The sequence below is a fragment of the Nicotiana attenuata genome, chromosome 1, assembly GCF_001879085.1.
Source record: "Nicotiana attenuata strain UT chromosome 1, NIATTr2, whole genome shotgun sequence".
Lineage (NCBI taxonomy): Eukaryota > Viridiplantae > Streptophyta > Magnoliopsida > Solanales > Solanaceae > Nicotiana > Nicotiana attenuata.
In genome coordinates this window covers 13,237,582-13,256,502 of record NC_031989.1, presented here as the reverse complement: position 1 = coordinate 13,256,502, position 18,921 = coordinate 13,237,582, and the positions used below count along the sequence as shown (strand labels likewise).

The 18,921-nt window shown below is 36.8% G+C and overlaps 1 protein-coding gene and 1 pseudogene across 1 annotated transcript; both read right to left on the bottom strand.

The window, feature by feature from the left end:
* Window positions 865-3,714, bottom strand: LOC109241292 (rop guanine nucleotide exchange factor 2-like). Its single transcript, XM_019408045.1, has 8 exons — window positions 3,459-3,714; window positions 2,769-3,117; window positions 2,572-2,688; window positions 2,330-2,484; window positions 2,171-2,245; window positions 1,766-2,074; window positions 1,347-1,688; window positions 865-1,237 (listed from the first exon to the last, which is right to left on the bottom strand). Exons 2-8 carry the CDS (start codon window positions 3,079-3,081, stop codon window positions 1,115-1,117), a joined length of 1,434 nt encoding a protein of 477 aa, XP_019263590.1. The 5' UTR covers window positions 3,082-3,117; window positions 3,459-3,714; the 3' UTR covers window positions 865-1,114.
* LOC109233139 lies at window positions 17,877-18,241 on the bottom strand (annotated as a pseudogene).

Genomic DNA, 18,921 nt, shown 5'->3' with positions numbered 1-18,921 from the left:
AAGAAGTACATATGGTATTGTTTTACTTGATTTCAGCAGTGGAAAATTGATCCTGAATTGTGGATTGGTTGATTTTTCTTTTTTGTTATTTGTTTGGGGGTGGATTTAGGGGCGGAAGCCGAAAAATTACACTTTATATAAAGATGAATCTGTTTTTCACCTCTATATATTAAGTTTTGAATCCCCTTGACACAACCCAAAAGTGAAGCTTAGTGGTCAAGGGGTTCAAAACCTTTTGTAAGGTCATAAATTCAGTTCCCATTAACTACAATCCTTTTTAACTTTTTTTTTTTTGAACCCCTTGGCGGAGAGCCAGCCTCCGCCACATTGTTTCTCTAGGTAAATACTAAGTAGGGAATCAAGAAACAGTTCTTATGACAGTAGTTTGGTGAATGATAATTCTCACTGGGCTATATGCTCAAGTAATATGTATGTTTTTTTGACTTCTCATTTATCAAAAATAATTCCAGTTTCTGAGGCTTAAAGAATTTTTGAGAGGTCGTTTGGTTGGGAAACAAGTTATCCTAAGATTAATTATCTCGGGATTAGTTATTCCACCATCCCATGGGGATAAAAAAATGCTGCAATCCCGGGATTAGTTATACCACGATTTTATTCCAACCATACATGGGATATACTCATCTCAAATTTAATCCCGGGATTATACCAAACGAGCTATTACTTCTTTTTTCCCTGAGAGTGTATGCTATTATTTCTTTTTTCCCGCTATTTCAAATCAGATGGTAGTCTGTTGGCATTTGTTTCGCGAACATATGATTCTTTGACAAAATGCAGATGGAAGGGAACCAAAATGCCCTCATTGAAGGATCTAAGGAATGAGAATAGCGATAAAGAATAGAAAACTACAGAATTTGACTCTTGGATATAAAATCATGATAAAAACAGATTTCCAAGTTTGAATACTTGTCTCAAATTACAGAATCAATTTGCTTATCACGTAGTGAATTTGATCCTCCATCTGTTCAAGTTCTCGACTTGGTGCTATTCTATTCAGTAATGATCCTTTGTTACAGGAAGTTTAACTGTATTTCCGGAGGAGCTGAAATTTGACTCCTATTTTCAGAAATCAAAAAGGCTTTGCTTACTGCTGTGCCTACTCTTCTTGGTTTTTCATTGTCTTATCTACAAAAAGCACATCTTCAATCCAAGCAACAACGTTGAACGCCAAACTTTCCAGTACTCTAGAATAGCTCTCCAAGATTGCCTTTCCAACATCCTGCAACAATCAGTAGATATATTTTTGTTCACTTATCTATTCAAGTCTAAGGCCTAACAATTACATTGTTCGATCAAGTATTCAAGTTATGGATTCATTGAAATTTTACCTTATTGAAATGGATCTTGCTTGTGTCCAATGTTGTTTGTGAAAGTTCAGGATACCTTTGCTTCAAAGAAAACAACAAACTTTCTGCTCGTTCTGCTAAGACATGATTCTTATCAGTCCGATCTTCAGAGACAAGATCTTTTACCATGACCCATGATGATTTCGATTGAGGCATGCATGTTTTACGTTTCCATGTATACATTGAAGCTTCAACCTTGTCAGCAAGTTCAAGTGCTTCATGTTCTGAGCTTATGTTTAGACTGTCAAGGAGATGTTCAGGGGAAAATTTCTCTGCTGAATACATGTGGCGATAGATTGAGTCTCCAACACTCGCCTTTCCACTCTGTAGTAAAATTATCTCCTCATTAGTCTGCAATTTCCATGTTTCTGTATTGTATTTTGAGTATGTTAGTATGTTACCTTAGGGAGTGATGCCATGTATGATTCTGGGATTTCCATTTCAGAAAGAATGCTGCTATTGATGGCCATTGCTGCTTTATGAATTTGGTTGGCACAGTCGCGCTTGTGTCTCAAGTGCTTCCTTGCCTTCTCGGAGAGGCCACCAGAAGGAACACAAACAACTGGTAACCACCACTTCTCTTCTTTGCGCTGAGGTTGAGGCTGAACCTGAATAATCTTCCTAAACGATCCAGCACGTGTTGAGTTGCTTGACATACTTCCTTGCTCAGCATACCAGAACTCAGTGGCCTCAAAACTGTCCAAGATTTCCTATAAAAGAACTCATTTTTAGCTTCATGTTGCTAAAATAGAACTTGATTTTGAATGAACATTTTGATTTTGAGGAGATTATAGTTGTGGTCTTACCAGGAGCATTGCGTCGAGTTTTCTCAATGCAGGAAGGTTGATGTAAATATCTGATCTAGGCCTGCTTGTCAATGCCTAAAAGTAGTTGACATTGTGTTAATACTCTCAAATATGCAAAAGTGAAAAGAGAGTAAATCTTCTGCTAAAAATAGTTTTTACCTCAACAATGGTTCCATCTTGTAACTGTTGTGATGTAGTAACAAATTCTACAATGTAATCACATATAGATAAGAGACAATTCATCTCTCTCTTCCACATTATTTTCTTGTCAGGATTTAAAGGTTCCAATCTTTGGTGTTGACCAAACATAGATGCTGAAGAAGAAAACAACAATCAGTAAACTAAAATTAGAACAAGAATCATATTAAACTGGGATTTAGAATGTTATTTGAGAACCTTACCATAAAGATTTGTGATAGAATTTGAGATTGTCACTGCTGTTGAAACCCCTTTTCCCCCTCCTGACATGTCCTCTCCTAATAACAACTTTGAAAATCTCTCCTTCATCAATTCAAGCTCTACAAAGTTTTCGATACCAAAGTTAGCAAAATCATGTATGAAACTTAAACTTGTAATCCTATTTAGTTTATTGACTTACCTAAATCTATTGTTTCAGGATCATCTGCAATAGTCTTGTGCTGTCTCATTCCTAGTCTCGAAAGAACAGCACGAGAGGGAGATTTCATGCCTCGCGAGCTCATAGGAGAACCTGTCTCAGACCAACTATTTTCATCTGTATGTTCTGAAAAGGCTGAGGTCTCTGAGTTTGTTCTGCAATAGGCAAAAGAATCGCCACTCAACGTCGAAAAACCTGTGTTTTCAGTAGGTGATTGATCATCCACAGAAGAAGGTGATGGTTGATATCCATATCCAACATCAGGACTTTCATCAGGACTTGAAATATTTTCCATTTTGACCCTCTCTTGCTGTAAATTCTCTGGTCAAATCTGCAAAAAAATCAACAAAATGCCACAAGTTGTTTCAAGATTTGTAAGCTAAAGTTTCAAGAAAATTGATGTCTTCATTCAAATCCAAAAGCTTTTTAACTACCCGGGAACTAAACTGAAATTAAAAATAACAGAATCTACAGCTAAAAGAAAAAGTAAAATGATTTATACTTTTTTTTGGACAAAAGCAAAAGAAAAATAGCATGTGTCATTGTTAACTGCAACTTTAAATAACTCTCTGAATATGCAGCAAAGTTTGTATACAAAAGCAGTCTAGAAAATGAAAATAAAACTGAAATTTAAACATTTAAAGCAAACGGTAAACTATTCTTTTATGTTACCTTTTAACAGTCGCAGATTTTTGAATTTGAACAGTTGAAGGCAAAGCTAATACTGAAGGCAGTTTGAAACTGTTCCCTCCTTAAATCTTCTTCTTTTCTATTTACAAAAAGAAATCTAATTTATCTAAAGAACAAAATCAAATCTTGACCGTCTGATCAAAATGCAATCAAACAAAGAACATCCTTTTGCTGAAAATGGTTTTCAGAATTGGCCATAAAGTTCTGTGCTTTTCTTGAAAATGTACAATGAGGCATGCATTATATGGTACTCAGTAAGATTATAGTAATACATGGTTTTATACATATTTAATGTAAATTAATATTTTTATTATTATATTTTTTTCAATTGCATAAAAATTATATTAGTCTTGTACACACGAATGAGCTGGTCCATTGGATGCTTCCTTGAACTCAAAGGCTGTATTGGTAAGGTCAATAAGAATTTAAAATTATATTTGATGGGAATTTAAAAAGGGAAAAAAGAAAAAAGAAAATAGAGATTTGTCTTCAATTAATTTCTTACAATTTGATAATCAACTTCTTAATCAAAAAAATGGGATTTTTAAGAGAATGACAGCAAGTCCGCATGGATTGAAGGAATTTGAATTAGTGGGGCGGTTTTTTGATAAATTACAATAAGTTTGGATTAGCTTTAAAATTAGAGATATGCTGGAATTTAGTTGATTATTAATTAGTTAATTAGGTGTGATTTATTTGCCTGTGATTTGGCCCACAAGCTAACTACAAAAATGAGTTCTTGGCGACCAATTTGTTCAAATTTTGAGATAATTTTAGAAACAAAGAATTTATTAAGATGCAATTAAAGGCAATACAAAACAACAACAACAACAACAACAACTACCCTGTAAAATCCCATCAGGTGGGATTTGGGGAGGGTAATGTGTACGCAGACCTTACCCCTACCAGACAGGGCAGAGAGGCTGTTTCCGATAGACCCTCGGCTCAAAAAAATGAAAATAAAAAAGAAAACAAGAAAAGACAATTTATTAGTAACTGCAATAGCAACCGTAATAGTAATGGAAGCATAACAACCAAAAGATGAAAGACATGCAATAACAGTAACCGGTACCTAAGGCCCCGGGCTAAGATAAACAACAATTACAGAGTGTATTCAGCCTAAACTGCAAGCTATCTAAGATCAACCCTAATCCAACCCCGCCTCACACCCGGAATGAAGTAAGGAAAGTGCTACTACCCCCTAACCTACAACCCTAATGCTAGACCTCCAGACCTTCCTATCAAAGGCAATACAAAACATTACTAAGAATTAAAATAATTATTAACGCGCAATTGGGTTAACTAGACTTTTACCACTAATTTTCTGTTGAAATTATGATTTTTTCTAATGAGAGGTTGGATTAAAAGCAAATTTCATTCAAAAGTACAGGAAAAAAATTAAGTATTAAAATAGAAAAATAGAAAAAAAACAAAGTAGGAATTCTCAGACAAGTGCCTATTTCATATAAGAGGGTAGTTACTGTTGTCGGGAGTTAAGCAATGAGGCATGTGAATAAATCTTTATAAACCATTTGTTTAATTATGGAGTTTTGAGGGAAAAAATATAATTATGGAGCAATTGGAAAAAAATAGTATGAAAATAGGAGAAGGGGATGAATCATTCTCTAACGAAGAGATAAGTGGTAGACGTGCTTGCAACTCTTATTTTCTCTCATGTGGAATATAGTCTCTGACTATATGCTATAAAATATTGAGGTTTAGTCAAATAGTTCTTAATATGTATGCAAATACATGAACTATAGTGGAACTTGTCACCAACATTAATGTAAAATATTGTATAGTTAGTGTTAAAATGTAATTAGCTAATATGTTAGCTTAGATAGTCAGTAGTGTTAGTTAGTTAGTTACACATGTGGGCCCAGTAGCTATTTAAGTTAATTCTAATATATAGTGTACTCCTCTGTCTCATTTGAAAATATATCAAAAATCATTTTCTCAACTGCTTTCTCTTCCTCTCTCGATTGCACTGATCTCACATGCAACTCCCATCACTTGGTGAATCTGAGAATTGATCTTAGATTCATCGAACTCACATGGTATCAGAGCGGTGAAGAATCATAATCCGCAATTCAGTTCAAATCCGTTGAGATCTCATCATCGTCTTCCTCGAGAAGGTGCAGCAGAAGATCGTCAATGGCGGTTGAAAAAATTGACCACACACATCCTCTATTTGTTCATCCTTCAGACACTCCTAGCTCGATTCTAATCCCTGTTAAGCTCACAGGTACAGAGAATTATGGTTTGTGGCGTCGATCAATGAAAATTGCGTTACAAGCTAAAAGGAAGCTAGGTTTTGTGCTTGGGACTTGCAAAAAGGATTTGTTTAAGTCTGAATTACATGAAGATTGGGAAACATGTAATGCGATAGTACTTTCATGGATTATGAACACTGTTTCTCCAGATCTACTTAGTGGTATTGTGTATGCTTCCAATGCACATCTGGTATGGGAAGATCTGAGGGAAAGGTTCGACAAGGTCAATCGAGTGAGAATTTTTCAATTGCACAGAGAAATTGCCACTATTTCGCAGGGAAATGAATCAGTTTCTGCGTATTTCACTAGGTTGAAGGAACTGTGGGCTGAGTATGATGCCATGGTACCTGTACCTAATTCGAAGGAGTATGTTGAACATTTACAGCAGCAAAGGTTGATACAGTTTCTGAGTGGCCTTAATGAGACATATGAGCAGGCAAGGCGACAGATTCTAATGAAGACCGTGGAGCCAACACTAAATCAAGCTTATGCACTGATTATAGAAGATGAGAGCCAAAGTGCAAGTACTCACATAACTTTGCAAAATAGAGGGGATCCAGTTGCTATGCAAGCAGGTAGAGGACAAGCACCTATTCAAGCAGGTAGGGGACAGTATAAAGGAAAAAAGCCATTTCTGAAGTGTGATTATTGCAACAAACCAGGACATTCCAAAGATGCCTGCTACAAATTAGTTGGTTATCCGACTGATTTCAAGGCCAAGCGACCATATGCAGCAAATGTGACAACTGGTGGTCAGGAGAGTGGAAAGCAGGCAAGTCAGGATGAGGAAGGAAGTAACCTTGATGGATTGAAGATAGGATCATACTTCACTGAAAATCAGTACAAGCAAATCCTAAGCATGTTGAACAAGGAAACACCAAAGCATCAAGCTAACATGCAAGTACTGCAACAGGTACTGCAACCTCCTTAATGGCAAATTTTAATTGTAGAGAATGGGTGATTGATTCTGGAGCTACACATCACATAGCTGGTGAGCTAGACATTTTAGACACTAAGAACAAAGTAGACAAATGTAATGGTGATCAAGTACATTTGCCCACAGGAGGAAAGTCTAATATAACACATATTGGAGATGTTGTCAGAACTGATGAATTGAAGCTGGAAGATGTGCTATTTGTACCTGAGTTTAAGTTCAATTTAATCTCAGTGTCCAAACTAACCAGACAACTATGTTGCTCAGTGAATTTTTCCCCTCATTTCTGCCTGTTTCAGGATCTCTATAATGGCAAGGTAAGGGGGATTGGTAGAGAAAGAGGTGGTCTATACATTTTGAAGAAGAATTTCAAAGGTGATTTGGAGAGATTTGTCAAAGAAATAAAGAAGATGGCTTCATCTGCAACTGCACAAAACATTGTAGAAGATGGAATTTTGTGGCACAAAAGGCTAGGCCATGCTTCAGTCAGTGCTATGAAAAAGTTAGACCTGTTTCATAATAATTCTGCAGAAATAGTAGTGAATAATGATTGCCCTGTATGCCCATTAGCAAAACAAACTAGACTAATGTTTCCCAGAAGCATGAGTAGAAGTGAAAGTCCCTTATCTCTTTTGCACATGAATGTTTGGGGACCATATAAATTTCCCACATATGATAAGAAGCATTTCTTCCTAACAATAGTAGATGATAATACAAGATATACCTAAGTGCATTTACTTCATTTGAAAAGTGATGTTGTTGTAGTACTGAGGAAATTCCTTACCATGTTGCACACTCAATTTCAGTTTAGGGTGAAAATAGTTAGAATAGATAATGGCACATAATTCTTTAATAAGCACATGAATGAGCTGTTTGATGCATATGGTATAGTTCATCAAAGCAGTTGTGTTTACTCTCCACAACAAAATGGAGTAGTGGAGAGGAAGCATAGGCATATTTTGGATACAGCTAGGGCGTTGAAGTTTCAAGCAAACACTCCTACAAGGTTCTAGGGTGAATGCATTAAAACTGCAGTGTATGTAATAAACAGATTGCCTACTGAGTTGCTGAAGGGAAAGACTCCATATGACCTTTTGTACAACAGAACACCCTCACTAGCTCATCTTAGAGTGTTTGGATGTCTGTGCTATGCAACTAACCTGGTCAAGGAAGACAAATTTTCACCAAGAGCAATAGCTGCTGTATTCCTTGTGCAGAAACACAAAAGGGGTACAAGCTTGAGGATTTGAATACTAACAAATTTTTTGTTTGCAGAGATGTTATATTCAAGGAAAATGTGTTTCCTTTTCACAATGCAAAAGAACAAATAGCTACTGATGATGCTGCAGGTCAATCAGAACCTTTACAAGGTTCATCTGAGACTATCCTACAAGAGTCCACAGCTGAAGGAAGTAATTTGGAGGAACCACCTGTTGCAGAAAGGGACACTGATAACAACACAGGAATTTACATTGCAGAACATGAAACTGATGATGCTGATCCTATCCTACCAGAAATACCTGCAGACATGCAACATGAAGCAAGTGAACATTCACTAGAAGCAGGACACACTGATACTGCATATGCAGAGATAGAGGAGGAAAATATTGGAATGCCAGAACAACACTTGATAATAGAGACAAATGAAGTTCAACCAACAATTGTTCAGGAAGAACTTACTGAGGCAAGAAAATCCAGAAGAACTACAAAGGAACCTATTTGGTTGCAAGACTATGTGACCAAGACAAAGGAAAACTCTTCTTACCCATTGTCTAACTATCTGTCCTACAACAGGCTAACTGACAAATGCAGAAGCTTTGTGGCAAAAATCTCAGAGCTGACAGAGCCAAAAACCTTCAGTGAAACATGCACGGACAAGAGATGGGTTGAAGCTATGGAAGCAGAAATCAAAGCCTTGGAAGGCAATCAGACTTGGGAGGTTGTTGATTTACCAAAAGACATGAAAGCTATTGGCTCAAAGTGGGTATACAAAATTAAATATAAAGCAAATGGTGAGGTAGAAAGGTTCAAGGCCAGGTTATTAGCCAAGGGCTATAGCCAAAGAGAAGGGTTGGATTACAATGAAACATTCTCACCTGTTGCCAAAATGGTAACTGTGAGGTCAGTCATTGCCTTAGCTGCTTCTAAAGGCTGGGCCATTTCACAAATGGATGTATATAATGCATTCTTACAAGGGGATCTATATGAAGAAGTGTACATGGAACTTTCTCAAGGTTTTAAGAGACAGGGGGAGACAAAGGTATGCAAATTATCAAAGTCCTTATATGGACTTAAACAGGCATCTCGTCAGTGGAATATTAAGCTCAGTGAAGCACTAACAGCTGTAGGATATGTTCAAAGTTTGCATGATTATTCACTATTCACAAAAAGGAAAGGAGATGATTTTGTAGCAGTGTTGATATATGTGGATGATCTATTGATTACTGGTAACTGTGAAGAGTTCATTAATGAAACCAAAGCTGTTCTCCATCAGAAGTTTAAAGTGAAGGACCTTGGTGAACTTAAGTATTTTCTAGGGATTGAAGTTATGAGATCAAAGGAAGGGATCTTGCTAAATCAAAGAAAATACTGTCTCCAGCTCATTTCAGATTTGGGATTAAGTGGTGCTAAGACAATCTCTACTCCAATAGATCTTAATCAAAAGTTCACCTCTGCTGAATTTGACAGACAAACAGGAACTGCAGGAGATGAAGTTTTAGCAGATGCATCAGAGTATCAAAGACTGATTGGTCGACTGATATATTTGACTGTTACACGACCAGATATTGTATTTGCAGTTCAAACACTCAGTCAATTCATGCAGGAGCCAAAAATATCTCATTGGGATGCTGCAATGAGAGTAGTCAAGTATTTGAAGCATGAGCCAGGCATGGGTATACTGCTAAGCAGTGCTGAAGCAGACTGTTTGACATGTTTTTGTGATGCAGATTGGGCTAGTTGTCCAAATACAAGGAGGTCTGTAACTGGATATTTAGTCAAGTTTGGGAATTCACTCATCTCATGAAAATCCAAGAAGCAACATACAGTGTCGAGAAGTTCAGCAGAAGCAGAATATCGCAGCCTAGCAGCTGTAATTGCAGAGGTGGTCTGGTTGTTAGGATTGTTTGCTGAACTTGGAGTGACCATCAAACAGCCTGTAGAAGTCTATTGTGATAGCAAAGCTGCTCTTCAGATTGCAGCCAATCCTATTTTCCATGAGCGTACCAAACACATAGAAATTGATTGTCATTTTATACGCGACAAGATTAAACAAGGGGTTCTTTGCACACACTATGTGGGAACTAAAGACCAGCCAGCTGATCTTCTTACCAAAGGCCTTAGGCAGTTGCAACATACATTTTTACTAGGCAAGCTTGGAGTGCTCAACATATTACACCCTCCAGCTTGAGGGGGAGTGTAAAATATTGTATAGTTAGTGTTAAAATGTAATTAGCTAATATGTTAGCTTAGATAGTCAGTAGTGTTAGTTAGTTAGTTACACATGTGGCCCCAGTAGCTATTTAAGTTAATTCCAATATATAGTGTACTCCTCTGCCTCATTTGAAAATATATCAAAAATTATTTTCTCAACTTCTTTCTCTTCCTCTCTCGATTGCACTGATCTCACATGCAACTCCCATCACTTGGTGAATCTGAGAATTGATCTTAGATTCATCGAACTCACAATTAATAAAAAAAAAAGAAAAGAAAGGAGTTTGTTATTGAAGTTCAGTGAAATATATTCTCTGGAGAAAGTCATGTATCTATTTCTTTGAAGGTCACCCAATTTTTGAAAAATATGTTTTATTATTAAAAATTAAATGAGTTCAGTAAAAAAATATTAAATAAAGGAATAGAAAGAGGATATTCCCATAAACTTGGATGATAATCCAAGGAAATTACTCTTTCAACTTGGGCACACTAATATATTTAAACTACGAAATTGCATGACATTCACCCTCCAATTAGGGAGTCAATTACTAAAATGGACACTCAACTATCTCAAATTATCTCCTAAAGTCACTTTTCTTTCGTTTGTAACAACAAAGTCACTGAACTATGCTTATTGCACTCAGAAAGTCACTCAACTAGATTTTCCAAATTTTGGATTGCCAGATACGTATTTTACCCTCTAAATTATAAATATTTATCTTCTTTTATTTTTTTTAAAAAACTTTTTAATATTATGATTTTCCTTTTTTAATTTATATTATGGACTTACCTATAGAATAAATAAATATTATTTATAAATTAAAAAAATAAAAAGTATTTAAGCATCTATAATACTTTGAATATATATTTTACAATATATATTTTCTTTCATTCTGAATTGTGTAAATATATTTTGAATTTTTGTTGTTAATACTAAAATTATTATTACTAATAAATTATTCTAATTAATTTTTTTTACTATGCTCATTATTTTGTTATTCCAGCATTATATATGCTTAAATACTTTCTATTTTTTTAATTTATAAATAATACTTATTATTCTATAGGTAAGTCCATAATATAAATTAAAAAGAAAAAATCATAATATTAAAAAGTTAAAAAATAAAATAAAAAGAAGATAAATATTTATAATTTAGAGGGTAAAATAGGTATTTGGCGATGCAAAATTTGAAAAATGTAGTTGAGTGACCTTCTGAGTGCAATAGGCATAGTTCAGTGACTTTGTTGTTACAAACGAAAGTAAAGTGACTTTAGGAGATAATTTGGGATAGTTGAGTGACCATTTGAGTAATGGACTCTCCAATTAGGAAAAGAAAGAGGAAAATATTATTTTTCAGCCTTTTAATGCAACTTTTGTTGTAACTTTGTGTAAAGTCCTGATGCATGTATTTTGAGAAGTATATAGAAGAAGGAAAAAAAGCAGATTGGTCATGACCAAGACTGCCTATTGATTTAGTTAGACCGCATATGCGTTCAAATTCCTTAACATCGAGATCATTGCGGAGGAAAAAGACTTGGCCAATAGCACAAGTGATATTCCTCAGTGAACATTTTCCTTGAAAATTACATTTACATCACTTTTACGCAACCAAACAACGAAAATTATTATGGGGAGAGCAAACACAAGTAATAGCATTTCGTGTACTACAGGTTGAGGTCTCTTTATTTGGTCAAAATGATTTCTTCATACTTCATGTATAGTTCTCTCGAATGAGTATTGCGCTCATAGAAACAAACACATGCATAAAACATTCAAAAAGGGGATGAGGAGTAGAAGTCAATCTCAAGTTAAAAAAGGCATCGAAAGAATAATCAAATGAAAAGATAATTCCTGCATCAGCTATTTGCAACGACCCGACCGGTCGTTTTGAGCTTTTGCATTTCGCTCGCCAGTTCTCGGGCATGACTAGCCCCATGTTATGTATTACGACTTATGTAAATCGTCGACGACTATACTTTCTGAGTTAGAACATTAGGAACCTTACACCCAAGAAAGCAGCCAAAACAATAGAGAAGATCAGAGACGGGTTTAGCGAGAAAGTCGGTCTTGGTTTTCAGGTTAATCGGAATAGATATAGAAGGATGATTCTCAGCTTGAAGCTTTAAATTTGAAAGGTTTGGCTCAGTCTTGACTTTTTAGAATTTGATCTCGGATTTGGGTTTTTATGATTTGGCTAGCTCCGTTAGGTGATTTGGGACTTAGGAGCATGATTGGAATGTAATTTGGAGGTACGTTGAAGATTTAGGCTTGAATTGGCGAAATTGAAATTTTGGCGTTCTCCGGTTGATAGGTGAGATTTTGATATAGGGCTCGGAATGGAATTCCGGAAGTTGCAGTAGGTTCGTTGTGTCAAATGTGAAGTGTGTGCAAAATTTCACGTTATCCGGACGAGGTTTGATAGACTTTTTGATCAAAAGCGGAATTAGGAAGTTTTTAGAGTTCTTAGGCTTGAATCAGATGCTGTTTGGTTGATTCGATGTTGTTTGAGGTGTTTTGAAGATTGGTATAAGTTTGGATAGTGGTATACGACTTGTTCGTGCTTTTGGTTGAGGTCCCGGGGGCCTCGGGGTGATTTCGGATGGTTAACGGGAAGTTTGGAATTGAGTTGTGCTACTGATTTCTGCTGTTCATGTTATTTCCACACCTGCTGATTGGGGACCGCAGGTGCGAGGACCGCATAAGCGGTTATTGAGCGCAGGTGCGCAGCAGGGGTCGCAGGTGCGGTTTGGTCCCCGCATCTGCAATGACCGTAGGTGCGGTCTGGCAACCGCAGAAGCGGAAATTTCCTTCTAGTGAAATTCCGCAGAAGCGGAGGATTTTACGCAGATGCGGCCCCGCAGATGCGTAATAGGGACTGTAATGAATACTACAATCTCAAAGTATATTGATAATAACTAACACTCTGTTACAATTACTAGTAGCCGAACTAACACTCAAATTGCAAGTTAATGATTGGAATACAGAGATTGAGATAGTTGTGGATATAAGAGAAGACACACGATTAGAGAAGGGAGATGAGAAGCTTAGAGTCAGACAAAGGGGTTGAGGGGAACAAACATTTTTCTTCACAATATGCATCATCGTGTTCTATCGCAGTGCTAGTCCTTTTAACCATTTGCTAAATGGGCCTAGATCCCAAATAAAACTCTCCAATATTTTACTCGGCCCAATAATTCCAACTGACTCAGCCTTATTCACCATTTCTAGCCCATAGGCCCTTATAGAATAAGCATGGCTTACAACAATACTCTCGCCCTAAAAAAGAACCTTGTCCTCAAGGTTCAAGTCAATTATGTGAACACCATCAAGTAGGTTTAGCTTATCAACGTAATTCCCGAAAGCAGAAAAATTCTTGTCCAACTCGTACCAAACAAGAGGATATGTGTCAAGTACAGAAGCATACTGGCAATAAAATTGCTTCGACCAATTTGTTTTCACTAAATCTATGTCATTATAAAAGATGTGGCACTTCATTGCCAAAATAGTTGCGAAGTAGTCCCTTGTAAAGTATACTGTAAATTCTAATTCACTAATGGGAGAAGTGGCTTTCACCGTTGTTGCACCCAAGTCCAAGTATTTTTGTAAGAAAATGCAACTGGTGCCTTTCTGCACATGCAAATGTGCCACCATATATGCATTGGAATTGGCAAAAATGTCAACAAAATCTTCCTGGTGTTCAACCATTGACTTAATTACTGTAATTTTGGTGCCCCTGCCAACGTTGTCACCAAAATTATCCCTCATAACTGTGAATGAACCACCAACATGATATTTCAACACATATTGTTCAGTATCGACACCAGCAACAAGCGCCTCCCTAAATTCCATGACCCATATCCTAGAAACTTGATCAAGGTTGTTGTTCGGGATTGACTTTTCAAGCTCGCAAAAGATGGTAGCACGCTCTCCATAAGTCGCCGCCAAAGGAATAGCAGAAACAACACGTACTAGTGCAGTGTAATGAACTGAAGTTGCAGCAAGTATACCTACCATCTTGAGTAGTGCATCCTCATGTGCATTCTCTGTGTCGAATAACTGTCAGCTTGCAAGGTGTAAACTGTGATTAAGACACCAAATGGATATTTTAAATCCAAACTTATAACAATGCAACCCTCCTTTTGTCTCGTGCCAGTAAGAAATTCAGCAGTAGAAGAAAAATTAACATCCAAAATAGAACTATATATGACAGCAGTCCAAACAGTGATGTCGCAAACTGGTATTTGAAGAAGATTCCATACATCTCTATGTAGAGGGTGAGCATGACTATAAGTGGAAAGCAAACAAGGTAACACCTCTAAGAATTGAGCAAGCCCCAGTCCAAGTCAGAGTAGTTTATACTGTCCAGCAAGCAATTGGTAACAGCAACCATCCAGAGCTTTGTGAATATCAAACATGACCAGGTCACGGGGAATAGAGAATATAGAATTAATCTCTAATGAAGCCTTCTTTGTGATTGCAATAACAAACTCTAGAGGTTCGACTCCGATGGTAACAGTTTCATTAATCCATAGTACCATTGTGAAAGTTAAAGCATGTAATAACGCACCTAGCTGGAGAGCCCTACCACTCGAAAAAGACCTTAGCAGATCAACTATGTATTGCTCCTCAATTTGACCGGTAGCATCATCAAAAGAACATATAAACAAATTTGCGATAGACTCTCCTAGTAGCTTGCATAGTGCACAAGATTTTATGAAATTACCATTGTGTTCAACATGCATATCAACTCTACCTAAAGAAACCTTAAATACCTTCCCAGTGTCGAACCACTTGTCCACATAGCTACAAGTTGGTAAGCCAGTATCCCTTGCATTATTACTAGAGCAAATGCAGTTACTATATTTATGTGCTATTATGGGGACTGCTAACATGGGCAATTTAGCATAAGCAAGACAAGGACCAGGATCAAAGACAATATACGTCGAAGTAGACCTTGCTTTATGAACTAGACCAAACAGAGCAAACAACAGTCGAGCATCTTTACTGACCCGAATATGTGGTGAATGCTTGGAGTAAATTTTAGCAAATGCCTGGAGCATCACCTGTATTTTCTCCTCCCTAGCCTGCACTCTCAATTTGCACAACAAGAACCCTGGAAGATTGCACTCCTGCCTAGTATCACACCAACAGTCTAAATAGATTTTGCAATCATGGTGGAACCACAACATATTTTTAACATCTTCCTTCAAAGTTGGTTTACAGTGAAAGCCTAAGGATAGAAAACTTCCTTCAAACTGTCCATCTTCCAAATTCTCCAAGTTCGAGGTGATGACTTTTGTCTTTGAAAACTCCTGATTTCGATATAAATCTTTTGGTTCACCATATAAAAGCACACATGAATTATCCTTAAAACCTTGCCCTGTATCGAACCAATTATCCATACAACTCCAGAACATGATAATCTCTCGTGTTGATTCATAGGCACAGTAAAGATATGCGCAAGCACACGCCCTCGTATGACAATAATAATAAGTGTCACGCATATGACCATTGTTCAAATGGACACGAACAAGCACAACCAATATGTGACCAAAAGAAAACTTATCACCTGGGACCAAGCTAGCAAGATGATCCATATTCAGAGGTGCAAATTGAATGAGTTGTTCGCCGGCATTTCGTTGAGGATTTGTAGCAAACACCTGATCTGCCATGTTGCGTGAATTGTCCTCCACCTTAGTGTAGCCTTGCTGGTCTTCCTCTAAGCTTTCATCGTCTGAATCAGATTTTATCTTCATTGCATCTAAATGTTCCGTAGAATTTATAGACAAAATCTCAAATTGTTCAACCGATTTAGGCACAAAATAATCCCCTCCAACAGGAAGAACTAATAAAGCTTCATCATTTGAAACTTGAGAATGCATAGCAGTTTCATGACTGTGGGGATTTTCATCAAACACCTTGTCTACGACAATGGCATACTTGTCTCCATCAACTACACGAGCAATGGGTTCAGGAATTTTAGGGATTTGAGTAGAGGCAGACTCATAAAAGTTGGCAATACGACTATGAGCAGGAGACACATAGGTCGCTGGTGGAACCACTGTAGCGCAACTCAAGTAGTTAACACAAGATCGTGAAGTATTTGCCATTCTCGCAGCATCACTGAAGGCCCGTTTCTGAAAATGCAGAAGAAATTTCTCCTTGAAATGGTTCCAATCATAGAATTGGTTGTTGCGAAATAACCAATTGAACCACGCGAGGGCATCGCCTTCTAGGTAGAAGGAAGGAAGAGGCAGCCAATCCTTCTTGGAGAAGCCAAGGTATGTGAAGTATAACTCGGCTCGAAAAATCCAACTCTCGGGGTTGTCGTCACCACTGAATCTAGGGAGAAACATCGCCGCTATTGGAGTCCGATGGATGAAAGAACCAATGTAACAAATGGGCAAACTCCTTACTATACCAATATGAACTAGAACTCAATTACAAATTCGGATAACAAGGCAACCTTCAAACAACTGAAATACAATAAGAAACACTGGAATGTAAAAGTAGCTAAGGATAAAGATAAGAAGGAGGATGAGAATTTAGACTCAGAGAAAGGGGGACGAGAAGAAGCAGATACTTTTCTTCATAATAGCATAATCCTGTTCTATCTCCCTGCTAGTCCTTTTAACCATTTGCTAAATGGGCCTGGATCCCAAATAAAACTCTCCAATATTTTACTCAGCCTAATAATTCCAACTGACTTAGCCTCATTCACCATTTCTAGCCCATAGGCCCCTTATGGAATAAGCATGGTTCACAACAAACAGATAGTAAATCTAACTAAGAACTAAGTAAAAATTACCATTATAGAAAAAAGTTAAACCCTAATTTTGATTCTAATCCCGGACAAATTCAGCTCATCTTGCCCATTTGCCAACCCTAGTCACACCCTAAGACCAGTTTTTTGTTTGGTAAATCTACAATAAGAGCCCGTTTGGCCAGGAAGAACTTTTCACTTTTTCGAAAAAAAATTCATTTTTTTTTGGAAATTAGTGTTTGGCTATAAAATTTTCATTTTTCACTTGAAGATGAATTTTGAAATTTTTCGAAAATTTTAAAAACTCCAAAAAATTATTTTTTCAAAATTTTCACTCAAATCACTCACAAAAATTCAATAACAACCCCAAAATTATATTCATGTCCAAAAACAATTCTAATTTTCAAATACCATTTTCACTTAATAAAAAAAATTCACTTTTTTCAGAATTTTACAATTCTTATGTCCAAACCCCACTAAATTACATATGGTATGAGCTGAACGTTATGATGTAACTGAAAACATGTATATTGTTCTTGCCAATGGAATTGATATCATGAATACTCAAAATCTTTTCTTTTTTAATCTGTTTTTTAAGCTTTATACTGCGACATTATCAAACTCTATGTTGCCTGGACTCTTTAAAAGTGTGTCGCACCAGTATCGGATCCTCAAAAAAACACTAAATTTGAAGGACCGACACATGCCCAACAACATTTTTGAAGAGTAACATAGATCAAAATACACACCAAAAACGAAAACAGAGAAAAAGTAAAACAGAAGATAAACAGGAATAGCATGCATTATATAATATTAAAATAATTAGTACTACTATGCGAAGGTGCTATTATGGAGTAATAAAGAATTACTCATATCCTTTTGATTAAAAGAGAATAAAAGTATGAGATAATCACAGAAGACAACCCAGAAAAAACACACACACAGTAAAAATAAAAAGAGGAGAAAACGATTCAGAGGCGAAATCAACATTTAAAGTTTATGAGTTTGGAATCTGTCCTTCAAGAAACTGAATGTGATCAAAACCAAACTCCTCCTCAGACTCTTCTTTCTCTTCCACATTCTTTTCCTCCTCCTTCGCTTCCGCCACTGCACCACCACCACCGTCACCACCAGCGGCAACTGCAACACTGCCGCCACCAGAAGGCACAGAAGCAATCATCTCTCTAACAGCAGCAATAAGTTCAGCAAGGTCTTTTCCTTTAACTTGAGATAATAACAGTTCAATTTTTTCATTATCAGCTTCTGCACCAACAGAAGAGAGAGAATTGCCTTCAAATCCTCCGCCGTAGGGCTGGCGTTTCCACCCAATGCGGCCAACAAGTAGGCGGCCATCACCTTCATCGTTTCTCCCTGAGAAGAAAAGAATGGTTACATTAGAGCGGATTACTAGGAGAATTGAGATTCTTGTTATACTCTTCCACTATAGACTTAACTCATATGTACACACTAATAATGTAAAAGCTATAGGCATGTATTTTAACCTATAGTGCAGTGTTGTCAAAGGCGCGCTTAAAGCGCGCTTAAGCCCTGAAACGAAGCTCAAAACATGTTGAGCGTTTCGCCTCACTTTGTGGGCGCTTTAGTATCGAATCATGTCCATGCCAATGAGTGTAATCCTAAAAATGTGACATTAAAACATTTGATATTTCACTTTATCGTAAACTTTTTTTTCAATTTCTTTGTCCATATATTTGTTATTAATGCTTATAATTATTAGTCTTGGACTACATATACATATTTTTACTCTCTCTCCAATTGCGACTTTTTTCATTAAAGCCCACGCTTTATTTGCGTTTTGCGCTTAAAGCCCCATCAGACATTGCATCAAGTAATCTATACTTGTGTGCAGAACCTTTTACACTGAAGATATGTAGAAATTAAACTCAATATCTATTTAGCAAATTGTATAGCCTGATAACATGCAAAATCATTCCATACAGTGGCGGAGCCAATATTTTCATTAAGAGGAGTCAAAATATAAAGAAATAAACTCACCAGAAGTCAAGGGGTGTCATTATATA